The 14,174-nt window shown below is 46.8% G+C and overlaps 6 protein-coding genes across 6 annotated transcripts; 5 read left to right on the forward strand and 1 right to left on the reverse strand.

The window, feature by feature from the left end:
• Positions 1-986: 986 nt before the first annotated feature.
• On the forward strand, positions 987-3,319 carry N7503_011787 (putative C6 transcription factor; the record flags this gene model as incomplete). The annotated part of the gene is made up of 4 exons (XM_057071333.1): positions 987-1,096; positions 1,154-1,276; positions 1,356-2,007; positions 2,132-3,319. The coding sequence occupies 4 exons, from the start codon at positions 987-989 to the stop codon at positions 3,317-3,319; spliced, it is 2,073 nt and encodes a 690-aa protein (XP_056917944.1).
• A 497-nt stretch (positions 3,320-3,816) lies between these two features.
• Positions 3,817-5,388, forward strand: N7503_011788 (DUF4238 domain-containing protein; the record flags this gene model as incomplete). The annotated part of the gene is made up of 1 exon (XM_057071334.1): positions 3,817-5,388. The coding sequence occupies one exon, from the start codon at positions 3,817-3,819 to the stop codon at positions 5,386-5,388; it is 1,572 nt and encodes a 523-aa protein (XP_056917945.1).
• A 669-nt stretch (positions 5,389-6,057) lies between these two features.
• N7503_011789 (DUF1445 domain protein) lies at positions 6,058-6,928 on the reverse strand (the record flags this gene model as incomplete). The annotated part of the gene is made up of 2 exons (XM_057071335.1): positions 6,058-6,177; positions 6,236-6,928. The coding sequence occupies 2 exons, from the start codon at positions 6,926-6,928 to the stop codon at positions 6,058-6,060; spliced, it is 813 nt and encodes a 270-aa protein (XP_056917946.1).
• A 563-nt stretch (positions 6,929-7,491) lies between these two features.
• N7503_011790 (uncharacterized protein) lies at positions 7,492-9,157 on the forward strand (the record flags this gene model as incomplete). Its single annotated transcript, XM_057071336.1, has 4 exons — positions 7,492-7,723; positions 7,776-8,199; positions 8,264-8,666; positions 8,726-9,157. The coding sequence occupies 4 exons, from the start codon at positions 7,492-7,494 to the stop codon at positions 9,155-9,157; spliced, it is 1,491 nt and encodes a 496-aa protein (XP_056917947.1).
• An 821-nt stretch (positions 9,158-9,978) lies between these two features.
• Positions 9,979-10,260, forward strand: N7503_011791 (uncharacterized protein; the record flags this gene model as incomplete). Its single annotated transcript, XM_057071337.1, has 1 exon — positions 9,979-10,260. The coding sequence occupies one exon, from the start codon at positions 9,979-9,981 to the stop codon at positions 10,258-10,260; it is 282 nt and encodes a 93-aa protein (XP_056917948.1).
• Positions 10,261-11,189: 929 nt separating this feature from the next.
• On the forward strand, positions 11,190-12,269 carry N7503_011792 (uncharacterized protein; the record flags this gene model as incomplete). Its single annotated transcript, XM_057071338.1, has 3 exons — positions 11,190-11,614; positions 11,680-11,839; positions 11,895-12,269. The coding sequence occupies 3 exons, from the start codon at positions 11,190-11,192 to the stop codon at positions 12,267-12,269; spliced, it is 960 nt and encodes a 319-aa protein (XP_056917949.1).
• Between the last annotated feature and the right edge of the window lie 1,905 nt (positions 12,270-14,174).

The raw sequence follows: 14,174 nt of genomic DNA on the forward strand, positions 1-14,174 counted from the left end.
GGTTGCATTTTAGATGTGTGATTGGATATGATTATATGTATATAGTTTTGCACAGAAGTTGGCTTGTAGAGGCACTTGGACAATTGGAGTGTTGGTTTTTATGACTATGCTCGGCGCTGGAATATCCCGAGGCCTCAAATACCCGTACAATCGAATATTCATGTGTTCAATTACTTTTTAGATCTTGACTTTTTTTACTTCTTCTCCAACTTCTCCATAAAAATTAGATACTGTTGCTCAAGGAACATCGCATCATGTGATGTGTCTCGACCCCTGGCCCTAGAACTTTCTAGAGACTCCTTGCCATTGAATGATCTTTCAGTAAGTTCTGGTGGGATCTAATGATTTTTAGCTGTACTTGTCGTGCCACTTTCCTCAAGCGAAGCAACCGATCTCGCCGAAGCTCATCGTCATTCGTAGACACTTCTATTGCATTTATTCGGGCGTCCTCATGATCATGTAACGCGTTTCACGCCGTGTTTCTTGTACGATTTGCCGGATGCCACGTTTTAAATCTCGCATGATTATCTCATACTTAGCCAAACCTGCCTTATAGTTAGCCAAAGCTATCCCTTGGTCATCATAGCTGGTCGGCAATGTTATTCGTAGTGGGAGTGTGATAACGGAGAGAGAATTGGGTGGGATGCGTGGTTTGACAAAGCGCGCGTTGGTCATCACGTGATGAGGAACAACCCAATGCTTGTAATCCACTGTAGGATGTAATCAGCCTTCACAGTCCATTGTTGATAGTGTTGCCTTCATGGACCCATAGATCAAATAACGAGATTTGGAATATCCAGTTACATAAGTCGATCCTATGACCAAACTCGTGGCTGCCATTGGGTGGATGTGTGGATCCTTCCCCACCAATCTGGGGGCGCCTCCTTTCGTCGCGGAACCAACCCCCGCACTTTCTCTTTCTCATTACACTCCTCCGACCCCGGACCCTATAGTTAAAAGTACTTCGGTCTACTGAAACTGCCGAGATGGACCACCTACAGGACTCTATGCATGACTGGGAGAAACCTGCGTCAATAGACGAGGGACAAGATGATCGACCACGGAAGAAACGCCGCAAGTACATTGCACGTGCTTGGTATGTCTTCCTTTTGTTACTTTGCTCGTGAAATGATCTCTAATATCCGCCTAACAGTAATGAATGCAAGCGCCGCAAGATCAAATGCAATGGTGAGACGCCATGCCATCGATGTGGGCGACAGCGCATTGAATGTGTTTACGTGGAGAACGCGCCCCAAGAAAGTGTTGGCGACCAAGAGTACGCAAATCGCCCAAATCAAATTGCGAAACCTCTCAATTGCATAAAATTCGACTCGGAGCTGATGTTTGAAATATAGAAATTTTGACCGACTGTTTGAACAAATGCGATCCATGCAGGACCAAATTATCTCGCTATCTGCAGCCGTTCGCTCAGTGACGCATAGCGAGGCGTCTCCTCTTAGTGGGGCTCGACCCAGCGTGGTTGGACATTCATCCGGGTCGTACGGGCCCATACCTGCTCAGAGATCCATACGACGTGTCTCGACCGCTCGCGAGACGCCATTCCAGGGCCCAACTACCTCAGCATTTAGTTTCGACCTTGCCAAGTCCAGCCTGCAGCAGCGTGGAATTGTCGAGCGCAACGAGGCGGGCGACGAGGGCGATGTTACCCAGGAACCATCACCGTTGGCGTCACCGTCTGCCCCAAATCGTGAATTGGAGGTCCGACAAGCGGTGGACCCCCTCTGGAATATTTCCAAGGAAGAAGCATTGCGACTTTGTCGGGTTTATGAAGAGGAAATGGGCATGATGTACCCAGTCTTGGAACTATCGGAGCTATTGGATCAAGTGCATCGACTGTATGGTTTGATGAGTCGCTCCACGAATTCGACAAACTTTACTGGCACGCTAGACCGGGAAGATATCTCCATCCTCCGACTGGTATTTGCCTGTGCTTTAACTGCTGAAGCTAGTGGTCGTAGTGAACAGGCTACTGCGCTTTTCGATAGTGTGCGTGAGGTGCAGGACAACTGTGTCTGGGGCCCCCCGAGATTAAGAGCATCATATTTTTGACACTGGTGGTACGTACATTCAGCCCCCCAGAAAGACTTTCCTCTGACCAATATGTTCATAGTCCATTTTTTACTTCCAAGGGGACGAAGAGACTCTTGCTTGGCGTACCATTGGAATCGTCGAGCGCATGTGTCTAGAGAAAGGACTCCATCGCCGCGAGACATTGAATCAACCAGCTATTGAGGCGGAGGGGAGGGACCGGGTGCTTCGGCTGTTTTGGTCTATCTATATCCTTGATATGCGATGGAGCTTTGGAACAGGCATGCCCTTCGCCCTTGAAGATACCGATATTGACCCCTGGCTTCCAGAGCCTGAAGAGAAAACACCATACTTGCGCGTCATGATTCGCTACAGCCGCATCGCCGCTAAGGTATGGAAATTCATATCTGCTTTCAATAATACCAATGAGATCAAGAAGGAGGAAATGAACTATCTGGATTGGCAAGTCCTAAGTTGGGCTCAGAATATTCCGGATGCGTTACGACTGGATCATCCCAGCACTCCAGATTCAGGACCCGCTTTTGAAGGCCCACGAAGTCTGCGACGACTCCGCGCATTGTTATACCTCCGCGCTAATCAACTCCGAATGCTCATTCATCGCCCTGTACTACATACGGCGGGCCATATTGTACGATACCCCAGCGAGTCGGAGACAGTAGTCAGAATCGCCAAGGACACCATCCGCTTCATCACCCGTCTCAATGAAACGTCGGATATCTATCAGCTACAGCAGGTGACGTTCAACTGGTTCTTGGTCTCTGCCCTGGCTGTACTGTTTCTTGCCGTTTCCCAAGCACCAACACAATTTAGCGGATCGTGCAAGGAGGAGTTCTATTTTGCACTGGAGCTGGTCAAGGGATTCTCTACTCGATCCTACATCTCACGAAGATTATGGAAGTCCATCCGCAGCCTGCGCAAGCTCGGCCCTCAAGTAGGATTGGGAGGGCATAGATCCCGCCCAGATCATACCACCGATGACAAAGAATATGCCCCTGGAATGCTGGATGCCGACAAATCGCCAGTTCCACCACCAGGCTCGAGCATTAACAGCCAGACACCCTTGGACGGAGCACAGATGACGCAAGAACTTATGGAGTGGTTCGAAGCGGTCGGAAACCTTGAGGATCAAATTATGGGAGTAGGAACTGGGCCGATACCAGAGGAAGGACCTTGGCAGCAAATGCCGAATGGGGCTTTTATGTTTGACTATGGGGGAGAGCTGTCTAGTGTGATGAAGGATTGTTTCTAAACTTGTACATTATATTAATACTCGTCAAGGCTAGACAAATACATTGCAATTGCTATTCCTATGAATTGGGATACTCTATCTTGTCGATGCCATAATTTTTGAGACTTGGTCTGGTTACGTTAGCAATCTTCTCCCTCCGCTACCTTTGTCAAAGTTGCGCAAAGGTGCAGATGCCCATTCGCTGTATGTGCCGGAATTGGGGCGCGTATTCAAACTATTCGGTTGTTCAAGACCCTGATACCAAACTAAACTCATCTAAATTCTCGGGATATCAAGCTTGCCGTGTTCTGGTTATACGGTGTTTTACTATACTGACATTGCAATACATTGTCTCGTAGATGTGTCATTCGCTGGAACCTTCCATATCAATACGCATAGTATAGGGTCTGCTTGTACCCCTGTTGAATTCATCACCTGATAGCGGGGTATATGACAACCTGATGGCCCAACCTGATGTTTACCAACTTAGTCAAAGCCAACAGAACGCAACACTAAAAATGGAATCGCGACAACAAAGGCATCACTTCATTCCTCGATTTATACTTCGAAGTTTCAAACCGAAAGGCCAACCACCGGCAGGGCCACTTCTGCAGTATCCCAAGAATAGCAATGCGAAGCCTTCAAAAAGGCGGGATTTCCTCGTGAACAAGGTCGACCTTGAAAAGGCTATTTTAACTCAACGGCCTGTCTCAACGGAATTTGCACTTGTGGATATGTATCGGGATCCCGGTTTTGACCAAAATCATTACCATCTTGAGGAAAAGCTTTCAAAACTTGAAAACCAGGCGAGTGACATTATCATGCGTGCGCACAGCGTATTTTCTCAAGGATTGACTCTACAACTTTCAAGAACTGAGCTCAACAACCTCCGCAAATTTCTGTTTCTCATGAAATATAGAAACAAAGGAATGTACGATCGTTACAACTATGATCACATTGAGGACTATCAGGCAGACGATCGGATAAAAATGTCCGAGTATATGAGATCGCGAAGCTTTAAAAAGCCCCGTGATGTGTGGTTCGACAACCTGGGACAATTCCTGGATCTCGAGATGGATCCCGCGAGATGCTGGGTAAAAGTTCTTGAAACTACAGTGTATCCTGACGATGCTTCGATGATGCGATTGCATATTGACTTCAGCTTTATCGCTTTTTGCGAGCCTGTGTCTCCGTCGGATGAGTTTCTTCTTACTCAAAATGCGTACTCTATATTTGAAGGTCCGTCAACCGAAAGGATCAACTATCTTACTCGACAGACAGAGAGCGTGACATACGTCGAGTACCACAATTTTGCCCCTCTATCCCCTAAGCTTATGATTGTTCTACGGAGCCATTTACTCGAATCGCAATGCCAGCAAGATCAGCAAAACCAGGAAAGTAATAATCCAAGGATGCTTTGGAATTCTCTTGCAGCGGCTATTCGATCTCAACATCTCTACCCCGAAAACGCAGGGTCAGTCCTACAAGACCTTCCAGTTCAGAGATGCAAGAATCTATATGTCCAACCGCATTTTGTCTCCTTCCAGTCCTTTGACAAGAACGACAAATTCTGCTTTGAATGCTTCAAGATCTCCCCGAAGCATGTGACAATTATCAACAATATCCTTTTGGAAGAAGCGAAGTCAACCACCTCAATCGTGTATCATTCACAAACCTCACTCAAGACTAGCATCGAAAACTATCTCAAAGACGACACACCTGGCATGAAGAACCTTTGGGTCAATCCATTCAATGAGCGCCGTCTCTATCTAAAAAATCTGGAAAGAATCGTGCGTGCTCTCGGCGGGTCCACTACTTCCACGTCTTACGACCTGCCCCCTGGCATTGCATTTCCTCGGATGGAATTGTCACGAGTAGTTGCAATAAAGCTTGCAATAGAGATCTTAGAAAGTGATGAAACAGAAGGCGCCCCTTTTCAGATTTATTTACTGTTAAAGTTGGGTATGACAGTCACTTCATTCAACAATATTCGCTATATTGATTTTCTGATGCGCAGATGCGAGTCGAACAAGCCTTTGGAACGATATGTACCAAGCCAGTCTCATGGTAGTGTTGAGAACAACAATTGAGAAAGCTCTCGAGAATTCAAACTTGAATGATAAGGAAAAGTGCTCTACTCGACTCTCGCTGCAAGCTTTCTTCATGAAGTTCCCCGTTGAGAGGTCTTGGCTATATCTCAAGATCTCACGAAACTTGTCAAAATTCAATATTGATGCTTTAAATAACCAGATTACCGATCTTGATTCAGTCGGCAAAGAGGATAAATTCGCTAAATGTGAGTTTTAAATCATACTCGATGTTTATCACCTAGTACCCCCTTTTGACAATTTATCAGTCTTGGCCTACTTCCCTGGAGAACAAAAGTACCTCGTAACGACCATGTACCTTCGAGCCATGTCATAAGAGCAACCATAGGTTCAATACAGCGAAGTACAGCATGATTCGAAAACATTTCCCTCACTTCACTGTCATGAAGTTATTTTCAAACTCCTATTTTGGCACGCTGTATCTCTTAGAGTCAAGATGAAGTCGAATACGAATTGAAGAGATCGTTCTTCGGGGCTTTGATGGGGGCTGCTACATATGAAAATATCTATATAAATTCGTAGAGATTCTCAGTGTCATAATATCTAGCTGGGGACAGTTGTCCGACGACCATTACCTCAAATTTTTATCATTTGTCACCATGCATCAGCTTTGGACATTAAGCTATGTCACGGAGGGCTAGACTAAAGCTTTTATAGATCAGCAGCCGTCCAATCAGTCACTAGCATGTGACCAGGCTCATGGGCAAAGACAAGTCCATCAATACGATCTCCAGCAGCTTCCACTGCCATCTGAGGAGTCACACCGCAGGCCTAAGATGATATGAGCCAGGCACATTGGGAACTTGTGGAGATTTAAATTGATTCTTACCCAAAAGACAGGCACGTCGCCATCCTCAAATACCTGCGCATCACCAAAGTCCGGACTGTCAACATCAAGAATACCAAGTCCTTTAGCACCATCCCAGCCCCAAGCGACAGGCTCGCCATGAGTCGAAAGATACGGACGCGTGACTTCTCGAACGCGGTCAATCTGCTCGGGCCGATATGGACGCATAGAAACAATACAGCGGCCACCAGTGAAGATGCCCGCTGGTAGCAACGGGATGTTAGACTTATACATAGCCACAATGGAACCTGTTTGTTGATGTCGAGGCTGAAGGCCTGCAGCGGTCAAAGCATCTTCAAATGAGAATGAACACCCGATCAGAAAGGCGACATGGTCCTCCTTCCATAGATCGAGAATATCGCAGTGACCGCTTAGGTATCTCCCATCCTTGTAGACCCTATATTTTGGAAAATCCGTTCGAACGTCAAAATCGGTGGACTGGATGCAGGCCGGTGGTTTGATTGTATGCGGATCGCCTGGCTTGGAGCTTATCCCTAGAAGTGGACATGCGACTGGATTGCGTAAACATAGATTGTGGAAGTCAGATGCATGCTTCGCGGGTAAGACTAGTAAGTTTGCTTGCAGATAGCCTGGGGCTACACCAGAGGTGTTTGTCAAACGGTTCTGTCGACATAGTAACCGTGCCTCCAGAGATGTCGTCGCAATGCTGCCCATATTGATAACGGGAACTCGAACCGATAGAAACTTAAGCACAAACAAAAACAACGATGTGAGTGTTGCGATATACTTTATCTATTTCCTTCGGTCAATGGCCGCAGGTGGGTTCCCTTATCATCGGGATCCACAACCCGATCTGGGGAAAGCTCGGCCTTGCTCCGCACCAGCAAGGTTCAGTGGCACCAATCAACAGCACAGACGCTGCTGCCTGCCTTTTTGGGCAGGGATATGCAGAGTAGAAAACACACAGGGTAAGTGGCGAAGCTCGCGCTCAGGTTTCCCCCTGCCCCTCTTATCAGGCTTTCGCCGGCCCGAGATGTACCTCCTCGGTGGAGCAGACCGATGTAACGAATGGAGAGAGGGGAGATAAGCCTTCATATCCACTGCTATCTCGCATGGCTGGACTTCGCATACCTTCCTTTCACACTTGGTCTTATGGATCTGTAGGATATATCTCCGACTTGATCTCTTCAATTATCTCCGATTCCACCTACTTTGATAACCTTCTAATTAACTTTGTCATTTCATACCTGGAGCTTGACTCCGAGCATTGAGCTCTCATGTCCGTCCACGACCATAATGACCAGGGCCCTGCCTTGGAACAGAGCCAGTCTGTGGTGAAAAAGGCCGACGAGAAGATGATGGTGACTGATGAAGCTTCGAATGGAGAGTCACTCGACGTGGAGCTGGACCCCAAAATGGAAAAAAAGTTACTTTTCAAGTTGGATCTTTTCTTTGTGCCAATCATCATGCTCACGTATCTTTCCTGCTTTCTGGATCGATCTAATATTGGTAAATTTAAAACCCCGGCTTTTTATTTGGTTTGATACTGACTATCATTTAGGAAATGTCAAGGTTGCTGGTATGCCTGCAGACATTCATGCGTCTGATAGCGAGTTTTCAACGGCCGTGTCAATCTTTTATGCGACTTATGTAGTGTTTGAGTCTCCATGGGCAGTGCTCATGAAGAAGCTTACACCGCGAAATATTCTGACTGGATTGTGTATTGTGTGGTCCCTTACCACAACTTTCACCGGCTTCATTGAAAGTGTCGGCTCGTTGTACGCTACCAGACTCATTTTGGGTGCCTGCGAGGCTGGTTTGTTCCCTTGTTTGAACCTTTACTTGACGATGGTTTATCGACGCGAGGAGCAGGCCAAGCGCGTCTCTTATCTGATGAGCTGCGCCGCCATTTCTGGTGCCGTGGGTGGTCTTTTGGCATATGGGCTGCTCCAGATGGATGGAATTGGTGGGAAGGCTGGATGGAGGTATGAATTTTTGAGCTGCCCTACTGACGAGAATAAGTTCACTAACAGTTCTGTTCATTTTCAGATGGGTATACATCATTGAAGGCCTCTTCAGTTTCATCATCGCCATTCTAATTTGGTTTGGGCTACCAAACAACCCTGAAGAGGCATATTTCCTCACCGAAGAAGAGCGTTGGATGATGCGCGTGCGCAATGAGCAACGCAGAAAGTACATGGGCAGTGAAGAGTTCAGCTGGGAGGAAATGCGCATTGCCGTGACCGATCCAAAGCTGCTATTCTCTGCGATCGTCCAGTTCTGCCAGGATATTCTTCTCTACGGGTTCAGTACTTTCCTGCCAACAATCCTGGAGAGCATGGGCTATGATTCTCTCATGAGCAATATTTTGACTGTACCAGTCTATATTTGGGCTGCCGCTATCTTCATTGCGATAGCTGTGTGTGCCGATCGGTACTCCAAGTTTGCATCTGTAAGTGCATCTTCTACACGTGGCAAATCTGCGGATCGCTCATACTGACTTGAATATAGTTTATATTTACAGTGAATATTTTCGGGATAGTCGGGTATATATTACTCCTGACAGTCAGTAACACCGCTGTCAAATACTTCGCATGTTTCCTGATCGGAATCCCGACATATACTGCTGTCGGCCTCAACCTTGCGTGGCTCAACGTCAATGTGGCGCCTCAGTACAGACGTGCTCTGGCAATTGGATTACAACAGACTATAGGTAACTGCGCAGGTATTGTTGCTGGTCAAGTATATCGGACTTCTCCGTACGTCCTCGGAAATTCATTCTCCTTGGGGTCGATAGTTGTTTCACAGATTGTTGTCGCTTGTCATGGACTATATCTTCGACGCCAGAACAAATTGAAGGCACAGATCGAGAGTGGAGAGAAGGAAGATAATCGACGTATCCATACGGGTGACGGTGCCGTGGACTTTAAATACCATTATTGAGCTTATAGGACTGTATGCCAATATCACTGGAATTTCTTCGATTTTCATTGTTCGACATGTTCGCCAAAGTGAGCTTTGACATTCCCTTTGAATGCGACAAGTTTCAGAGGTCTTCGGGAATGCATCTCAAAGACAAAGAGTTGTTTCATGGCCATTAGCACTCGTGTAGCACGAGATTGTAGAAAAGTTCTGTCAGGTTCCTACTCAGTATCGTCAGCTTTCTCGCGGATGCTAGCATAAGTGCTAAATCCAGACAATTGGTATTCGTCCCACCCCACTCCCTTAAAAGTCGCAGCATGAGCGAAGCCAGACATCAAAAGTAGTGAGGATATCATTAGTTGGTTAGTCATCCTTTTGATATTTCCCTTTTGGACGTATCTTAAAGTTAAACTGCCTGGTCGGGATGTTGCGAGGGAGAAGCAGGGTCAACCTGACCACGAATCCCGCACAATCACCGCAAAAAAGAATCGAATTTTCAGACCTTTGGATTAACAAAATTAAGATTTCCAGGTTCCTCAACTTGTCGGTTGCCTGAACCTGAATAATGAATGTGGCGAGGGAATAGGAGAACCCATGCCTCTCCTTCCACATCTCTGGATCCGGCGGGACCAGCCCGATCAATGACGCAGACGACCCGATCAAGTATATATGTTCCTGTCCAAGACCTAGTTTCATTTAAACAGTCTCACAAGTCTATCTCGATAGAAAACAAATTACCACTGCTTTGCTACAACTTCAGAGCATTTTCCAAAATCACATACTCTACGACTGCAAGTCATCACCCGTTTTAAGACCCACCCATACTACCTGAGGCCTACATCATGGGCCTTTGCATGTCTTTCCCACGTCATCGTCGCTTCGCACCTATGCCTATGGGAATGGGAATGGGTGGAGGATTCGGTCCACCACCCCGACGACATTATCACAGTGGAGGAATGGGAATGGGAGGAATGGGAGGCGGTTACGGATACGGTGGTGGATGGGGTGGACCTCCCGGTGGTGGTTGGGGCCCTGGTCCAGGATTTGGGGGTCGCCGATCTGGCTTTGGCCCCGGAGGTGGATTTGGGGGGCCCCGAGGTGGACGAAGAGGTCGACGCTGTTGAAGGAATTACCTTGAGTAGTGTGCGACTGCTTGCATGATAGTTGATGGGATATATGTGTCGAATGCGGCAAGACGGGATACGGTGGGTATTTTTCGAATTCAATTGTTTATAATGAATATTATTAAGACCTGATGGGATTATGACCATCATGATCAACTTTGCAATGCCACTAGGTCTCCAGGCTACGGATTGAGAAGATATTTGCAATGACCCGTAAATCCCGACCGAACTGGAGAATCCCGGATGCTCTAGAAGGTGAAAGTGACGGTCATTAGCAATTCCTAAATTCAGCTCCCCACGGCCCACAACTTTGATGAATGATCCACTTGGGCAGTTTGTTCGCATTCAAAAAACACCCATGGAATAGTTGATTGGGAATCAGTTATAGTATTATGCTGGGATGTGTATGGTTGTTGGAGACTTTATTTTCTGTCATCCGCAATTACTTGAAGCCAGTCTCTTATCAGTATTTCTAGTCATCTAATCCAAAACAGAATAAACGTATCTTCGCTTACGCCAAAGGATAGGGATCGATATTCGCAATTCACCACTCCCGACTGCCGAGACTGCGTCTCGGCAGTCGACCATAAGGATCGGCTAAATGATGTAGATCCTAAACCGTGATGATAGCTGGTCTCGAACCCCCCCACAAAGCCAATCCTTGCATTCTCTAAGGGAATCATGTCTATATAAGTAGCCAGCAACTTTTTTTGGCTAATATCAAGAATGAATCTATTGTAGAGGGCTTCCTGGAGAAATTTCCAGCGTCTCAATGATGTTCTCGCGTTGAAGGCAGTCTCGGCAAATGACCTTGTATCTCGGCTTGTTCCTCTACAACACTTCTTTCGGCAAACCGATAAACCCCTTTTCTCATTTTAAAACCCTTTGAAAATCTTCATTTTCCTTCTCACTTACGCCTAAGAAGTAAAATGGAGGGTACCGTCATTATCACCGGTGCATCTGGTTCGGTGGCTATTGAAGCAGTGCAGCAGCTTCTCTCCTCCCATCCGCACTTGACCGTCGTCGGCACCGTTCGAAATGCAAACAAGTGCCCGAAAAGTCCCCAGTTACTCCGCTTGGAATCGATCAGGCGGCAGTACCCGGAGAGCAGACTCATCCTCGAGAATGTCGACCTCAACTCGCTCAAAGATGTACGATCCTTCGCGGATAGGATGTCCGGCCAAGTGAAAGCGGGAGAGCTCCCTGCAATCTCCGCCATCATTTGCAACGCATTCACCTGGTCATTGGAACGTGGTCAGCAGTTTTCCACAGATGATTATGAATCAACATTCCAAGTCAATCACCTTGCGCATTACCTACTGGTGCTGAAGCTTCTGCCCAGCATGAATCGAAAGTCTGGTCGGATCATCATGCTTAGCTCGGAGATTCATGATCCACAACATCATAATCCTCTATCAGGGATGGGAGCAAGTCTCCCCCCGACGGAAGCCTTGAAGAGTTGATCAAACCTGGCCCAGACTCACCGGGGACAGAGCATGATATGGGCTGGCGGCGATACGCGAACAGCAAGTTAGCCAATGTGATGTTCATGCATAGTCTGAATCAACGATTGCAAAATGTATGAAAAGACCGTCGCTTGGGATCGTCAAAGCAACCTTGCTTACAAGAAATAGGGCAAATTATCCAATCCAATAACCGCCGTCGCAATGGATCCGGGTGCAGTTGTCGATTCCCGAGCACATCAAATTCACCGCCGCTTCATCAACAGACTGGTGTTCGCCATGATGAAATTCTTACATCCTGTACTAGCGCTGTTCACTCATCGGTTCCGATCGACTACAGAGTCGGCAAGAGACCTTACTGCTCTGGCTACGGATCCAAAGTATCATTCCGCTCGAGGGTACTTTGATGGACAAAAGGCGATGGCGCCTGCGGCGGTTGTAACGGAGACGGAAATATCCGAGGTGCTGTGGTCAGAATGCTGGGATTGGGCAAAGATGGAAGATTCTGAGACTTGTTTACCCAAGCATTACAAGCACATTCTGTGACAGCAACTGGTAATGGTGAAATTGCGCACCGTGTATGTATTAAGAAAGCTTGGATGAAAATCGAACCTTACAGGTTGCATGTCAAGTCATGACAATTCAACGCATAGCTCACGGACTGAAGTTGTGCCGTATATCTTTTCACCTAGTTACTACAAAAGGCATTATACGATTATACCGTATTCTCCATACTCCCACTTCCAATAGCTTTTTCAAACGTCGTATAATATTCAGTAGAACAAATATTCCAGCTAACAGGGTAAGGTATTGCGCAGGAAATGCAGACGACCCGGGATGTAGCCGTGAAGTTGGCTGTTGCCAATGGGAGAGCAAATGCAATATTAATGATGTTTCCAAATCAAGGTCAAGGTGTATTTGAAAGCGGCAAGTGTTTTATAGTCGGCGCATCTGTTCCAAAGGGTAGCATAGCACCACCATCAAAAAACTCAGTATAGGCGAAGGCTCATACGTAGTGATATTTTTCAGGAAGCTGAAACCATCAATTGCAAGTTGTGCAATTGAGTGAGCTTACTGCACTGAAGGCTGTGATTTCCTGTTCAAGTTACTCAGCATCCTCCTAAGTCGTCAGCTTAAAATCCCCAATGCAATGTCGAGATGCTGGCAGGCTCGGTATGCGAGATAGACAAACATTCACTTCCTGTACCGTTTTATCTCAAAAGAGAATGGAGGGCAGCTCTCAGGTAGGCCTCCAGCGGTAGCCTGGAAAATGACGGATGAAAATATGGGTCTGGCCAACCACGCTTGACAGTCTGCACTTTGTTGATGTCCTGATTAGGACTAGTGCCTTCCATCTGGCACTTAAACTTCGCATGTCATGGATCTTCTTCTTCATTCCCCGCCGCTCTTCACAATATAATTTCATGTGATAACTCGTGCTTGACCGCTGCCAGCGCTATTAGCTAGTCCATACACCCTGGGTTACTGTATGACTTCAAAGTCTAGCTGGCCAGCTGTAAAGTCATTCTGCATGGTCCTCACGAGCAATGTGGCTTATATACACAGACAGATAGCCCTAAGCCTTGGCTACCATATCGTTATTATGGTCTCTGGTGGTGGAGCTCAGGCGAACGGAGCGGCATAAACCTTCAAATCCTACCCGTTGGAAGGGCAAACCTTGACAGAGCGGGCTCGCTATCAACCGCTCAGTTGTATTTGTTCTAGTATCTTATACAACCTAGGTACGAGACCGCGAAGATATTCTCTTTCAATCCATACGGCTACTCGAAAATTGAACAGGATTTGGCCTCCTGATTGGTTGATCAGTCTGTCTGCTTTATCTCTGAATATTCCCCTTGAACATGGTAAGGCACTAAGGACGCGGAGCATGGGATCGCGCGCCTATCTGTGAATTTATTCGAGATTGAAGTAATGGTTTTGATACATATGCCCTTAAAGATGTTGCCCACTAGTTGTTTTGTCGTGGACTGCCACCTGGCATGACCTGAAGTACAAAATATAGATACCTAGTGTAGTAGGGGACCCCCTGTTACTTGATATTACAGGATATTATAGGATATTACAGGATAGACCGGAAGAGGTTTTTTCCGACCTGTATTATGACGCCCGGTTCTCAGTACAATGGTATGCTGGGCACGGGTAGTATATCTAGCAGCTTGGAGATAGTACTGAACAACACGCTTCTACACCTCTGTCTATGTGCACATACTGGTGCTGACCACGAATCTCTCGTATAACCTGCGTTTGCTGGTGTTATTGTGTTGTCAAGCTGAATCGACCCGCACACCTCGAGTGTGCTGCCTTCGAGCGTTCCCCTCTTCACTAGGTAGAAACCTATTACTTACAAGATCACTAAGCCTTTGTAATGCCCCTGATTTGAATTAACCTCAAGTATGCTTCTTGCCGAAGATGCTGATACTGCTGGTCAAA

The sequence above is a fragment of the Penicillium pulvis genome (assembly GCF_028828015.1).
Source record: "Penicillium pulvis strain IBT 33274 chromosome Unknown scaffold_8_segment0_segment0, whole genome shotgun sequence".
NCBI classification, from domain to species: domain Eukaryota; kingdom Fungi; phylum Ascomycota; class Eurotiomycetes; order Eurotiales; family Aspergillaceae; genus Penicillium; species Penicillium pulvis.